This window comes from Pyrus communis, chromosome 15 (assembly GCF_041283825.1).
Source record: "Pyrus communis isolate YQ-2024b chromosome 15, ASM4128382v1, whole genome shotgun sequence".
Classification (NCBI taxonomy): domain Eukaryota; kingdom Viridiplantae; phylum Streptophyta; class Magnoliopsida; order Rosales; family Rosaceae; genus Pyrus; species Pyrus communis.
The window spans coordinates 41,518,646-41,534,484 of NC_142579.1; the positions used below are offsets into that span (position 1 = coordinate 41,518,646).

Consider the following 15,839-nt stretch of genomic DNA (forward strand, 5'->3'; position numbering starts at 1 on the left):
TAATATAGGATTTTTTATTGATGCTGCTTCCAACTTTTAATTTGGTTTTCAACCCTCTTGAATTTTTAATACGCACCAGCAGCCTCAGACCGTCATTTTCGTAACAATTTTTTGTGTTAATGCTCCCCACGTGATCTCGCGCTATGCACATGTTAACAAAAGTTACGTTCACAAATGGGTAAACACTTTCAATTTCAATAATTGAGTTACCAGAAAAGGTTAAAGGCATTGACTATTCAAAATGGAGAAAGTTAAACTTTCATGCCACTTAGTATTACGGTTTAGTGGTATTCATCTTCATTTATAAGTGAGAGGTTTTAGATTCAATTATTACAAAAAAGATATATACTTTAACAAAAGTTACGTTCACAAATAGATAAACACTTTCAATTTCATTTCAATAATTAAGTTACCAGAAAAAGTTAAAAGGCATTGATTATTCAAAATGGAGAAAGTTAAACTTCAATGCCACTTAGTACTACGATTTAGTAGTATTCATATTTATTTGTAAGTGAGGGATCTTATATTCGATTACCAACTAAAGACGAATTTGAATCACGTTATTACTGGTCCATTGTAATGCTTTTCTAACTTTCATACTTCTTTAATGTAGATAATATCATTTATTTACGTTATCGAATAACTGACAGAATTAACAATATATGGGCGAGAACAGACACTATAACACCGATAGAACGTTGATAAACTTCAAGACATGTAATTTAAGGAACATTTAAGTTTATCAACGAAATAAAAGGAATGTTGATAAACTTCAAGACGGGTAATTTAAGTCCAATTCTGAGGTTTGGCTTGTTTTGGGGTCAAAAGTCGTCTAAACACTATGAAACAAAAAGAACCAAACGAAACAAAAATAAAATAATACAAAGATCAAACAAAGCAAACGAAGTCGTTTGACTCATTCAGTTTGCAACAAGCCAGCCAGAGCCGGAGCAGTGACTGCACTGTTTTCTTGCTAAATTGGCACAACATAAATTATGAGGATTTAATATTTAGGTGGGGTTAAATTCATAAAATATCAACTAAAAGGTTTCAATTTTGTAATTAAAAATAGTTTATTGGGGGAAAATCACAGATTAAGGTGGAGTTCAGGGTGCAACTTGCTTAAACAAAATATTATTATTTATTATTTTATCAAGATTTATGTCCATCGTTTCAATTATTTGAGTAATTATGACCCTCTGAGATAAAACAATGGCATAAAATGTACCTGTCAATATACTAACGAGTGTTTGGCAGATTGCATCTGAACCGTCCACCTCAGCACCTGAGGCTGGTGGGCCCTGAGAGATGTGGACCGTCCACGGCCTGCACAACTCAGTCCACTGTGTCTGAATCCGAATCTGAATACAAATATACTATTTTATAAAATATCTAAAACCCGTTGGACGGTTTGTGATGCATTTATCAATTTTGTTCTTATTTTTTTATACAGTTTAATAGCAAACGAATTTAGTTTTAATTAATTTTTTTTCAAAGATGATTTTTATAAAATAATTTATAATATGAACGATTCTAATATTAAGTACAAACTTCTATAAATTAACAACAAATTATTTCAAGTCAAAAGTTAAAAACTCATGCTCAACCATTAATTAACCTTACGTTTTAAAATTATAACATCACCCAACAACTTTTCATTTCCATCGAAAATCCTCCGGCCGTGATCCGAATTTTGAAAAAGATGGTGGCCTTTGCGTTAGCTGTCCATTTTTGGGATGACAGAACTCAGAACGGTACGTATTTGCCTACGTAGGCAAACATTATATTATCCAATACATCGCGTCTCCATATTAAACTTTGGATCTGACCTAACAACGGCTATTAAACTCCGAACACCATGAGGTCCATGGGTTGCAATGGACCTGTGGCTTACGGGATTTGAGCTCTTTGGACTCACTTTGGTGGCAGACTCGAGCTCGAGCACGTGCACGTAAGGTGTGCAGTGCAAGAACCTGACTCACGAGGGTATCAGTGACATTTGACCTCCGTTGGTACAGTAGTCTACTGTTTGACTCAAAACATGGTGTTTCGAAAACCCGTCATACCATTTATGAAACGGTGGATTGTGCAGGGGTATAACTGTCTTTTAACGTCAATAGGATTTGGCAAAGTTTATGTCCGGATGAGGACAAGTTTAGCATAATTGGATAAGGAAAAAGATCCTTTCCGAATCTCTCGTATCAAAGTTTATTAATTAATTAATTTTAATTTTTAAAATTTAATCTAATGATTACAAGTAAGAAATTATTTTAAAAATTATAATAATTTTAATCGTTAAATTAAATTTTAAGAATGCAAATTAATTGATTGATGAGATGAGGATCTCTTCCCAGTGGATTGATTGAACAATAGTTTGAACTTTCAACCTCTAGCGCTAAAATACAGGCACTGCCTAGTCCGACTTCCTCCGACAAATGTCATCTTCCCGCTTATTGCGCCACGTGGACGGCCAGATCTACACATCAGCCACGGGATCAGAATTTGGACTCATTGGGTTCAGGTATAACCATGGTTAAATCCATGTCCTCCGAATATTAACCATGGTTAACTTCCGCCGCTTTAACCCATTTTTCAATAAATTTAATATTTTTCCACTGCGTTCAAATCTCTCTCTCTTTCTCTCTCTACCTGCATCTCACAAGCACTCTCTCTCTCTCTCCCCCCCTCTCTTCCATTGCCAGCTGCGGAGGCGCGCCGCCTAATGGGACTTTGGCTCTCCGTCTGCGACATAGATGACTGAGTTGACTCCGCGTTCCTGTTCAAAAAGTCCATTAATTTAGCTCGAGCAGTTTTGTCGGGTTTTCCCGGAAATTTTTCACTTCCCCTCGAAACAAACAGAGAGTTTTTGTTTATTTTAATCAATCAGAACTGAAACCTTAAGTAGGCAGCTTGTTTTTTTAGCTTGTTTGAGAGGCTTTGAGCTCAGAGATTTAAAAATTCGGAAGCAAACATGGGGGAGCTGGATAATTCCTCATCGCCGTTACTGACGGTTTCAACGGCTACCGGCGGCGAAGCCAGTTTAACGTCCTCCGCTCACGAAGCCATGACTCATCCGGAGCCGCCGCAAAAGAAAAAGCGAAACCTTCCCGGAATGCCAGGTAGACGACGTGGTTTCTCGATTAGTCTTTAAATTTTGAAATTTTAGCTAATTATATGAGCTGAGCCAACGCGTATTTTCTTTCTAATTTTTAATTTTTCAGATCCCGAAGCGGAGGTGGTCGCGCTGTCGCCGACGACTCTCCTCGCAACGAACCGTTTCGTGTGTGAGATCTGCAATAAAGGCTTCCAGCGCGACCAGAACCTGCAGCTCCACCGGCGGGGCCACAACCTGCCGTGGAAGCTGAAGCAACGGACGAGCAAAGAAGTACGGAAGCGGGTCTACGTCTGCCCCGAGACCTCCTGCGTTCACCACCACCCCACACGGGCGCTCGGCGACCTGACGGGTATCAAGAAGCACTTTTGTCGAAAGCACGGCGAGAAGAAGTGGAAGTGCGAGCGGTGCTCCAAGAAATACGCCGTGCAGTCCGATTGGAAGGCGCACATGAAGACTTGCGGCACCCGAGAGTACAAATGCGATTGCGGAACTTTATTCTCTAGGTGCGTGTTTGTTTCCCGAGAAAACTAAAATTTTCCTTGTCCTTTCCATTTTCTTACACTTTCTCGAGAAACCGCCGGTTATTAATGCGTTGTCGTTTTGTTTTGGGGTGGTTGAAGGAGGGATAGCTTCATAACGCACAGGGCGTTCTGCGACGCGTTGGCGGAGGAGAGCGCGAAGACTCAAACCCTAGTGATTGGGCCCGACGGAAGTATGAACCCGAATTCAAATCCAACTCCGAGTGCGAAGAGTGGGGTGGTGGCGTCGCCGCCTCCACCGCCTCACACACCGTCGAACACCGTGGTGTCTCCGGCCTTGTCTATTCAGAGCTCAGGTAACCCTATTTAATAAGGTCAATAAATTTATCATTACATAATGATGAATAATATGAGCATGCCACATCGCCCACGTGCGTCAAATGCTAAGCTTGGGACTGCGTGGTAACATGATTGTTCCAGTCCCTTCAACAAAATTCTTAGGTTTTATTAGTACAACCTAATCTAAGTAATTAATTTTGCACATCTTACAATGCTAAACTTAGAACTACGCTAATAAGCAGAGACCTGTAGCTATGCTGGTTAAATATGTTCACACTTGAGTTGAGATTCCGAGTTTGATTCTCACTTATCTAAATCTCTTTCATTAAAAAGAAACTACCATAGTTTGTCGAGAGCAATCAAACTCAATGCAAGGGCAGCTACACCGCGAGTAATTGGCCTAACCTACGTATATGAGTCTCCGTCTAATTACATAAGTCTTAAATACATAGGTTTGATTAGTGTTCTAGAGAGGGAGTTCCATTTCCGTCTTGAAATGCTTGCCCGTTTATCAAGTGGTTTAGAACATTTACTCAAAAGATCTTAGGTTGGATTGTTCCTCAAATTATCGTTTTATATTAAATAATAAAAATAGTAGTAGTAGTGAAGGCCGGGGTGGTGGTATTTTATGGCTGGGTTTTTGTCTCTACCTCGATGTCGTTCTCGCGTGGGTGAGTAAGCTTTTGGAAAGTTGCAACTTTCACAGTAATATGGGTATGGAGGATGGAGAGAGAGAGAGAGAGAGAGAGAGAGAGAGTGTGTAGTTGTCCCACGGCGACAGGAAAAAGGGATGGATGCACGATTGACATGGGAGCTCAGGAATCGAGGTGATTAGGGTTCAAAAAATAAAATTAAAAAAAATGGAAAAAAAGTTGGAGGAGAAAGGACGCCATTATTGCCTCCATCTCCTTTCTCCTTTCTCCTTTCTCCTTTTGCATGTAAAGCACAAAGCCTTCAAAGTTTTTAGGTTGTTTCCAATGAGAAAGGCTTGGGTAAAAATTTTAAACAAATTATGCTTTATTCATGACTGCGCCACTTTCTTGCATTCTGCTTTTTATATTTTGATGATCATAATTGCTTGATAGTTTTCTGGTGGTTACAGATTTGCCAGAGAACCCAATTGGCCTGTCCCCTCCGGCGCAGGCCACGTCATGCTTAGCTACCACGGCGATCAGCACGACCGCCACCGCCACGACCTCGACTGGAAATTGCAACAATGGTAACAGTGTATTTGCGAGTGTATTTGCACCTTCCTCCGCCTCAGCATTAATCACACAGCCACCCGGCCCACCTCAAACATCGCCACCGTCCTCATTCTCCAATCAAGTATCTGCATTGGGCCGCCCAGATGGCTCTACTACAATTTCCTCCATTAATGAACCCACATCACTCTCTCTCACCACCTCTCTTTACCTCTCCAGCAATGGCTCCTCACTCTTCCCAACACCTGATCAAGACCACCGCAACTATGTCCAACCCGCTGCCATGTCCGCCACGGCATTGCTCCAAAAGGCAGCCCAAATGGGCCAAATGGGTGCTGCGGCATCGAACGCCTCGCTGCTTCGTGGGTTGGGGTTGTCCACAACCTCATCCCCGTCTCAAGAAAGTGGCACGACATTGCAGTGGAACAAGGAGCCGGAGAGTGGTGGTGCTGCGCACGTGGGAGCCGAGCTAGGGCTTGAACTTCTCTCAACTGCAAATGCTGCCCAATTGACTGATCTAATGATGGGTCCGCCTTCGTCGTTCGGGGGCCAGCCCATGACTCGTGACCTTCTTGGGCTGAGCATCGGTAGTGGTGGTGGAGGTGGCGCTTCCGCAGCTGGATTTTCTGCTTTCCTAAATTCCTTTGGTGGCAGTGGCGGTGCCTTCAATGTTGCAACTGCATATGGAAGTGGTGGCAGCGGAGGCGGGAGTTCGCTGCGAGAAACGTGGGAAGGTGCACAAGATAGAAAGCCCGATAGGTCTTCATTGCTCTAGACAGAATTGCGTTCTGTATTTTGTGCTGATTATATCATATATATGTAGTAGAACTGTAGAGGAGAAAGCTTCTTTGTTTTTGTGATGGATGGATCCTTAATTTTGGTCTTTGAAATGTCCCCGTTTTGGATGGAAAAGTTAAAAATTAAGTTGTACAGGAGCTTGCTTAATTGCTAGCTTAGAAAAGTGCAGCACAAAAGGGAAAAATTAAGTTGCACAGGAGCTTGTTTTGCTGGTATCATCACCAATTTACTTATGTTATAATACGTCAAAATTCAAACTTATGTTATACCACGTCAATCATAGCAATGTGAATAGCGGTGTGATTGTCACATTCAACAATTATGCAGCATGAATAGCGGTGTGATCGTCGCGATTAACAATTTATGCAACGTATTGAATTGGAGAAAGGCAAACCAGAAATTCATTACACCAACAAAATAATGTGCAAGACGGTATCGTTTCGCTTTGATGAGCACATGGATAGACTGGCGGTCTACAAGTACGGTCCGGTGGTCAAACGAGCCAAGCATCCTGGCGAATAAAACTGGGACCTGGGTTTAATTTGAATGGATTTTCTGCCTTCCTCATCTCATACCTTTTTCATTCCCTTCTATATTATGTGGTCACGATTAAGTCAGATTAATATTTTATATTGATTTTTTTTATAAAAATAATAAAACAAAAAATAATGACAATATAAAATATTGACGTGACTACTACAGAAATAGAAGAAGATGGGGAGCAGACAATTCAGTTCCTAATTTGACAGTGTGGTGGGTGGGTCGATCGGTTTGAATCGACCACTCGTGGGTCCAACGGTTTTATGGCGTGGGAGGGCACCTGCCCTGCCGGGTGGTATCTCTGGCTGGTAGCTGCGCAACCTGCAACCCTGTAGTTGCTGTTGCCACCCAGCTACCCGTGGACCTGTGGTGTCCCTCTTGATAAGAGATTTTTAACCTCGAAACGTTACGGAGCAGAGAGGTTTAGATGGTGAGAAGTGAGTCGAACTTAAAATCTTGTAAAGCTGAATGTTCGTAACCAATTGAGTTACTTGTTTAGCAAAATTTCTTATTTATTACTTTGATCTACGTCACGCATCATGTATTTAGAAACTAACAAATCTTTACCCTCTTCGCTACCAGGATTTTTCACGATGCATTTCCTTCATCCGCTTGCTGTTCTTTTCCTTCCTCTCCTGTTGTTGGGCTTGAGGGAGAAGAATGGGCTTTTCATAAATGGATTGTAAACCAGGCCTTCAGAATGGGCTTTTCAAAGGGTTAAAGTGCTTTTTCAACCAGAAGCACGTTTAAATTTTTCTATGAAATGTTTTGTGTTTCAATCAGAAGCGCGTCATCCCTCAATATATAAATGTGATGGAATAAATAACATTTAAATGAAAATAAAAAAGTAAAAAGTAAATTATATTTACATCATTTGAATAATCGCCGATTCACCGATCGAGGACTTTGTTAATAGGTTTTTGTTTTCTTCCTAGTATTCTAATTGGAGTTGAAGATTCCCTAAAGACTTTTTCCTACTGGAAACCTGAAAATCGACGCAACCACCCAGTACTCTCTTTCTATTCGAACCACACCAACTGGTCTTTCAAGTTTCACTCAAGTAGCTTCAGTTGTTCAGGCCAAAAGAAAACCCAAAAGTCAGCTTCCGCTGTCGGCAAAAGCCATTATCTTATAACATAATAGTATTGATGTGCTTTTATAAAAAAGTGGGTGTTAAAAAAAACTGAGCTTAAAAAGGTATTCGGTAAACGTTTAAAAATATTTTATTTTCATAATTTTGGATAAAAAAAACTAAAAACGTGAAGCAATAAAAATGAACTTATTCTCATACTACAGCAGAAACAGTTTATTTTTCAAAATACAGCAATACTAACCCAGCAATACTAACCCAGCCAAAAATCGAACGCTTGTTTGAACTTAAGTTCACTAGAGCTTTTGTTCGAAGTGCTTTCATTTTAAGCACGTTGTAAGTCTTGGTAAAACAAATTCTAGACGGAAGTACTTGCAAGTGCGAGTGCATGAACCAAAAACATCTCCAACTTTTTCTGCGGTAGTGACAAAATGCTTATCCCAAATAGCTCTCTCTCTCTCTCTCTCTCTCTCTCTCTCTCTCTCTCTCTCTGATTTCACGATGCATTTTCTACTTCTTGTGATTTTTCCTCTTCTTCTTATCCTCCTCTTCAAATCTGTGTATTCAACCATATGGCTCCCACTGAGGCCACAAACCCATTTCCAGAAGCAAGGCCTGCGCGGCCCCGCCTACCGTCCAGTCGTTGGAAACTCGGCCGAGATCCGCCGTATGTTCGCGGAGGCTCTCTCCAAGCCGTTCCCTTTCCACCACAACATTGTTCAACGCGTGGCCCCATTTTACCACCAGTGGTCCGTCATGTACGGGAAGAATTTCGTCTACTGGTTTGGGTTGAGCCCCGAGTGGCTATATCCGACCCGGATATGATCAAGGAAATCCTTTTCAATTCGGGTGGGTCGTTTAGAAAGATCCCCTTTACACCTCTGACTAAGTATCTGTTTGGTGACTGGGGTCTCGTCGGGCTCGAGGGCGATAAGTGGGCTTTTCACAGAAGGATTGTAAATCAGGCCTTCAACATGGAGCGCGTCGAGGTATCGTACTATCACATAGCGTTACTAATTTATTACGTTATTATGTTTTAGGTTCATACCGTATCAACTATTTCGTATTATAATCGGCAGATTAGTAACATAATGTGATAATGTTTTACGTTCACATGCCTATTATTTGATGTGAATGGTGGTGGTGTTTGTAAAACTTACAAACACTCACAGTCTCACTTCAATTGCATTACCAATCAGTGATTGGCTGCATGTATTTATAATGCATTCCAGATTACATCAGGAAACTGAAATCCCTATTTACAAGGAGATTTGAAAATCAAATATACAACAGAAAGATCAAACTTGGATTTACACGGAAAGGAATATCTGAAAGAGTCTTAACCTAAACTAACTCTTGTGGGATAACAGTTTGACTTGATCACAAACTCTTGAAACCACACACGGACTATGACTTGGTCTAACATCCCCCCGCAAGCTGACAGGGGGAGATACAACTGGAAGCTTGGATACTAAAAATTTGAAACGCATAGCAGACAAGCCTTTAGTGAACAAATCAGCTGTCTGATCTTGGGAACAAATATAATTCACCATTAGTTGACCACGAACCACCTTCTCACGAACATAATGATAATCAACTTCTAAATGCTTCGTTCTCGAATGAAATACTGGATTCGAAGCTAAGGCAATGGACGAGATATTGTCACACCAAATAGTTGGACAGCCAAGATGTAACTGTAAATCACGAAAAAGGGACCGTAGCCATGACAGTTCCGCAGCGGTGTAAGCCAGCTGCCTGTACTCAGCTTCGGAACTCGAGCGAGACACCGTTTTTTGTTTCTTAGAACTCCAGGACACAAGATTGGAGCCGAAGTAAATGCAGAAACCACCAGTGGAATGCCGAGTGTCAGGATTCCCAGCATAATCAGCATCTGAAAATGCCGTGAGATGTGTATTACCAGGTTTGTACAGAAGACCATGATTGTACGTGGCCTTAACATAACGAAGGATCCTCTTGACTGCCGTCCAATGTGTAGTCTTTGGAGAGTGCATGAACTGACATACCTGGTTCACAGCATACGAAAGATCGGGTCTGGTGATGGTAAGATATTGTAGTGCGCCAACAACACTTCGATATAAGTCTGGACTGTCATGTGCCTCACCATCATAAGCACTTAATTTCTGGCCACAAGAAACTGGAGTGGAAATCGGTTTGGCATCTAAGAACTTGGTACGCTGCAATAAATCCAACGCATACTTAGCTTGACTCAAATGCATCTGATCAGCCACATATTTGACTTCAACTCCGAGAAAATAATGTAATGGACCCAAATCCTTCATGGAAAACAAAGTTCCCAGCTTGTTGATTAAGCAAGTCATTTGCCGTGAGCTATTGCCTGTTAACAAAATATCGTCCACATATATCAAAAGAATCAAGTAAACACCTTTGTGATTATAAACAAACAAACTATAATCACAAGTGGATGCTTGAAACCCTAATTGAAGCAAAAATTCCGAGAACCTATGAAACCAAGCTCGAGGAGCTTGTTTCAAGCCATAGATACTCCTTTGCAATTTGCAAACATAATTAGGATATTGCGGATCAACAAAACCGGCCGGTTGCCGCATATACACATCCTCATTCAAAAATCCATGCAAGAACGCATTCTGTACATCCAACTGTCTGATGGGCCATCGTTGTGAAACCGCAAGACTAAGGACAAGTCTTATAGTACTGTGCTTCACCACGGGACTAAAAGTTTCTGTATAGTCAATGCCAGGCTTCTGATGAAAGCCATTTGCAACGAGCCTCGCCTTATGCCGTTCAACCGAGCCATCTGCACGTTGTTTAAGCTTGAAAACCCATTTGTTAGGCAACAAGTTCATTCGTGAATGATATGGAACAAGCTTCCAGGTACCACACCGCTGTAAGGCATTGAACTCTTGAACCATGGCATTCCTCCATTCCTGATTTTTGATAGCCTGACTAAAACAGGTTGGTTCAACAAGAGAAGGATTAATATTAACATGCAAGGCATACTTGGGATTACGCTTTTGAATGCCAGATTGTGAACGAGTAGTCATTCTTGCGGGTGGCACAGGCTGTTGGGTGGAGGAAGTAGGACCGTGATCATCAACTGACACGGATTGGTTCATTTCAGGAAATGGGACCGCCTCTTGCTCATTTGAAGATGAGTTGGTAGACCTAGAGGTTGCTAAAGGCATTGGGGCTGGTGTGTCACGAGTAGCAGGTAAACTAGAGGTGGAGATGAGGTTATTGGAAGGAGGAACATCAGAAGAGATGGGATTTGGTTGGGGTAGGACCTGTGAAGGCTGTGGAGGATGTAACAAATGGGACTGTGGTGAGGGAGATAAAAGCGGAAACGTAAATAATAAGTCAGGGGAAATCATACTACCTGTGTATTCAACGCTCCCCAGGGAAGATGTGAGTTCCTTAAATGGAAAAGTGTCCTCATCGAATAGGACATGGCGAGACAAATATATTCGTCTTGTGGACAAGTCTAAGCATTTGTACCCTTGATGATTCAGTGAGTAACCTAAAAACACACATGGTTTTGACTTTTGTTGGAGTTTATTTTGTGCGTAAGGCACTAACCAGGGATAACATTGACAACCAAACACTTTAAGAGTTTCATATTTGGGAATTTTGGCATACAATCGTTCATAGGGAGTTTTGTGAGACAAGGCACGACTTGGCAACCTATTAATTAGATAAGTAGCTGTTAAACAAGCATCGACCCAATATTTATTTGGAATATGTGCATGAGAAAGCATGACAATACTGGTCTCAACAATGTGACGATGTTTTCTTGCGGCAATACCATTTTGTTCAGGATGTTTTGGACACGAAAATCTTTGGGAAATGCCATGAGTGGCAAGATATGTTTGAAATACATGACTTTTATACTCACCACCTTCATCACATTGAAGAGTTTTAATAGAACTATTAAACATATTTTCAACCTGGGCTTTAAACTTCACAAAAATGTCAAATACCTCAGATTTAGTTTTCATTGGAAAAATCCAAGAATAGCGAGAATAATCATCCACAAATAACACATAATAGCGAAAACCTTCAACTGAATTAACAGGAGAACACCAAACATCAGAATGCAAAAGTTGTAAAGGGAACTGGGAAACAGACTCGGAGCTACTGAAAGGTAATTTAGTACTCTTGCCTAAGGGACATGACTGACAAAACTTGACACTGGAAGCACCAAGAATTGGTACTTTCTTATTTGAAATTAAAAATTGGACAATAGACGAGGCAGGATGCCCAAGGCGTGAATGCCATTTCTGAGCCGAGACTCGAATGCCTACACACACTGAAATAGGATAATTAAACTGTCCACCGCCACCTGAAAATGGGTATAAGCCATTCTCACATCTCCCGTGGAAAAGCGTCTTCCGGGTCTTGAGGTCCTTGACAAGGAAAAAATGAGGGAAAATAAGTATATAGCAATGATTGTCTAGGGTAAATCTGTGAGCAGAAATAATATGTGTGGAGGCAGTGGGACATCTTAAGATATTTTTCAATTCAAATGAGCAAGATTTAGTTTGTAAAGTATTTGAACCAAGATGAGAAATAGAAATTCCAGAATCAGTACCTACTCCACCCACATGCTCATTACCGTTATACTCTTTTGGATTAGCCAAATTCTGAAGATCTGGAGTGACATGGGCATTGGCTCCAGTATCAAGCAGCCACTGATTATTGTTTTGGCGGTTAACAGGGATTGAAGAGGTGGCCATGGCAGTGAGTTTCTTGGCTGGGATCCTTCCTTCATACGCAGCATTCATTCGTTGGTAACAATCTAGGGCAGGATGCCCTTGTTTTCCACAAATCTGGCAGATAATCCGTTCTCCTGCACTATTGAATTTTTCACCATTGCATGCAAAGTTAGGGTGCATACTGTTAGGAAAATAATTGTTGCGGGGATTGGCACCGCGCTGGTTTCCAGCAGCGCCACCGCGTCCAGCCAAAGCCATTCCTCGTCCATTGCCACGAGATCTTCCACCACGACCTCGGGCAGTGACAAAGGCATTAACAGGAGCAACCTCCAAGAGTGGAGCAGCTTGCTCATTCATCCTTCTCTCAGTTGTCAATAAGAGCGCCTCAAGCGTAGGATACGTGATGGGAGTATCACGTGCCTAAGCAGCGTTCACGGTCATCTCATAAGCAGGCCCAAGATTGTTCAAGATAATCTGGACAAGTTCATCATCATCCACAGGTTTGCCAGCTAGGGCAAGGTTATCAGAAATAGCATTCATCTTATCAAGATAATCAGCAATCGACAAATCACCTTTTTTTGTTTGTAGTAGTTCATTCCGCAGAAACAAAATGCGATTCTGGGATGTAGAAGCATACCGTTGCTCAAGAGCCTCCCAGGTAGCACGACAGGTCCTCTTGCTGGCCACGACCGAGAGCACAGACGGCGTGAGCGAACCATTAATCCAGCTGAGTATCATTTGATCGTACTGCACCCATGTTGTGTACTCAGGATTGGTAGTTGTACTGCCAGAAAGTTGTTTGGGAGGGCAAACAACCGTCCCATCAACATAACCCAACAGGTCCCGACTTTTGAGAACAGGTAAGATCTGAGCCAACCATAGAGGGTAATTGATACGATCGAGCTTAATATTCACAACTGTGGTCAAAGGCGAGAAGGGTTTCATGGTGGAATTTGTGAGGTTGGAGGTTTGGGTTGCAGCACCGTTGCTAGAATCGGCCATGGAAGGAAAAAAAAAAAAAACTGATCTGTGTCGTTAGACTGCTAGGGCTCGTATACCATGTAAAACTTACAAACACTCACAGTCTCACTTCAATTTCATTACCAATCAGTGATTGGCTGCATGTATTTATAATGCATTCCAGATTACATCAGGAAACTGAAATCCCTATTTACAAGGAGATTTGAAAATCAAAGATACAACAGAAAGATCAAACTTGGATTTACACGGAAAGGAATATCTGAAAGAGTCTTAACCTAAACTAACTCTTGTGGGATAACAGTTTGACTTGATCACAAACTCTTGAAACCACACACGGACTATGACTTGGTCTAACAGTGTTGATGATGTTTCTAATACAACAGAGTTGGGTTCCTGAGATTGTGGAGAGTACAATGAAGATGTTGGAGAAATGGGAGGATGTAAGAGGAGGGAGAGAAGAGTTTGAGTTGGATGTGCACAAACAACTTCATCTGCTCTTAGGGGATGTTATATCGAGGACAGCTTTCGGAAGCTGTTTCGAGGAAGGGAAACATGTTTTCGCCTTGCAAGAACAACAAATGCATCTTTTCACGAAGGCAGCAAGGAGCATTTACATTCCTGGATTCAGGTGGACTACTTCAAACCTTGTTGGTGTATGTGTGTGTGTGTGTGTGTGTGTGTGTGTGTGTGTGTGTGTGTGTGTGTTTGTATGTTCTCCTAATCCTTCGTCACCCTCGCTGTTGTCGTTTACAAAACAACTTAGTTTATATACTTGCTAATTACTGAGATGTTTCTTAATTCAACAAGGTAGTTCTCATTGAATGCTTTTTCTGGCATGCAGGTTTTTGCCTACCAAGAGCAACAGAGAAAGGTGGAGATTAGACAAGGAAAGTAGCGAATCCATACGGACGTTGATTGCAAAAAATGGCAAAAACAAGGGAGATTCGAGAAATCTGCTTAGTCTGTTAATGACGCCGTACAAGAATCCGGATGGTGAAGATGAAAAGTTAGGGATACAGGAAGTTATAGATGAATGCAAGACCTTCTACTTTGCAGGAAAGGAAACAACCGCCAATCTTTTGACTTGGGCACTACTACTTCTAGCACAGCATCCGGAATGGCAAAGCAAGGCTAGGGAAGAAGTATTCCGCATTTTCGGAGACAATCAGCTCCCGTTGCAGAGAACTTGAATGACCTCAAGAATGTAAGCTCATACAATTATCTTCTATCTCGCCGGCATAACGAAATCCATTCCTATTTATTTGTATCACTGCTGTCTGCACTTTGGATAAAAGTAGCACTTAAATTACGCAAACAAGTTGCTGGATCCTCACATTTTGTTTATTTCTGCCACTTTTTTAACAGATAACTATGATCGTTAATGAAACGCTCAGGCTCTACCCTCCAGCCACGATGCTAGCGAGGCAAGCAACAAAGAAGGTTAAGCTCGGGAGCCTGGAAATTCCTACTGATGCACAACTTTACTTGATGTTGATCGCTATCCATCACGACAATGAGATATGGGGAGAAGATGCTCACGAATTCAATCCATCAAGGTTTTTGGAGTCTCGAAGGCATTCAGCCTCGTTCATCCCATTTGGCCTGGGGCCTCGAATCTGCGCAGGTCAAACTTCGGCCGTGGTTGAAGCAAGACTAGCATTGGCACTCATCATCCAACGCTATTCTTTCAGGATGTCACCAACATATGTTCATGGCCCAATGCTGTTTTTAACTTTACAGCCCCAGTACGGCGCTCAGATCATTTTCACGAAGATTGCAAATTGAAAATTTTGGAGGTTTTCCGATGACAAAATTTGGAGAATGGATGCTAATGAAAATTTTGGAGGTTTTTCGACGACAAAACTTTACGCAAAATAAGGTTTTGTTGTTGTTGATGCTAATGAATAAGCTTGACTATGGATGTTCATCTTTTTGTGGTTTGCAGATTTTGATGGTCACAAGTTCCTGGGAGATTTGTTGTAGAAACAGAGTACTTGAGAATTATGTTCTGTAATACTCAAATCTTATTTGATACAAACCGCATCGAGAAGAGGAGTATCGAATACAGAACTTTAAATGCATAGTAAATTAATATTCTTAATCATTTGAATTGCATATTTTATATATACATATAAAATAAGTGTGTGTGAACGTACGATAAATAATATGGAGATTAACAGAATTGTTCAAGCGTAACGAAATTTAAAAAACTAGTATTACACATGAGAAAGTAGGATAAGTGTAATGATTGAACAAATAGAGAGGAATATAATTGTTCAAGCATAACCATGTGATTACACATCTAATCCAATCACATGTAAAATGACAAAAGTGCCCTCCTAATCTTTTGGATAGTATTAACGTCACCTCAAAATCCACCAATTTATTCTAATTGTTAGCAGTATCCTACTTCCAACTTTTCACTTTTGATCATCTTCCACTTTTTTGATCAGAAGAAAACCGACCTTCCACTTGAAGCCTGTCATGGCACACGTGTATGGTCATTATCGTTTATCTTATTTCAAATTTTTTTCACTATGACCTAATCAAAATTACGGAAAAATATACAATTTTATTAGTGTG

The 15,839-nt window shown here is 41.1% G+C and overlaps 1 protein-coding gene and 1 pseudogene across 2 annotated transcripts; both read left to right on the top strand.

Annotated features, from left to right (window-relative positions):
* The first annotated feature begins 2,606 nt into the window (after positions 1-2,606).
* Positions 2,607-6,025, top strand: LOC137735570 (zinc finger protein GAI-ASSOCIATED FACTOR 1). Its single transcript, XM_068475003.2, has 4 exons — positions 2,607-3,119; positions 3,222-3,618; positions 3,736-3,950; positions 5,036-6,025. Exons 1-4 carry the CDS (start codon positions 2,972-2,974, stop codon positions 5,908-5,910), a joined length of 1,635 nt encoding a protein of 544 aa, XP_068331104.1. The 5' UTR covers positions 2,607-2,971; the 3' UTR covers positions 5,911-6,025.
* Positions 6,026-8,004: 1,979 nt separating this feature from the next.
* Positions 8,005-15,357, top strand: LOC137718568 (cytochrome P450 734A1-like; annotated as a pseudogene). The gene is made up of 4 exons (XR_015956904.1): positions 8,005-8,552; positions 13,640-13,884; positions 14,098-14,460; positions 14,622-15,357. The product of XR_015956904.1 is annotated as a cytochrome P450 734A1-like (transcript).
* Positions 15,358-15,839: the final 482 nt, after the last annotated feature.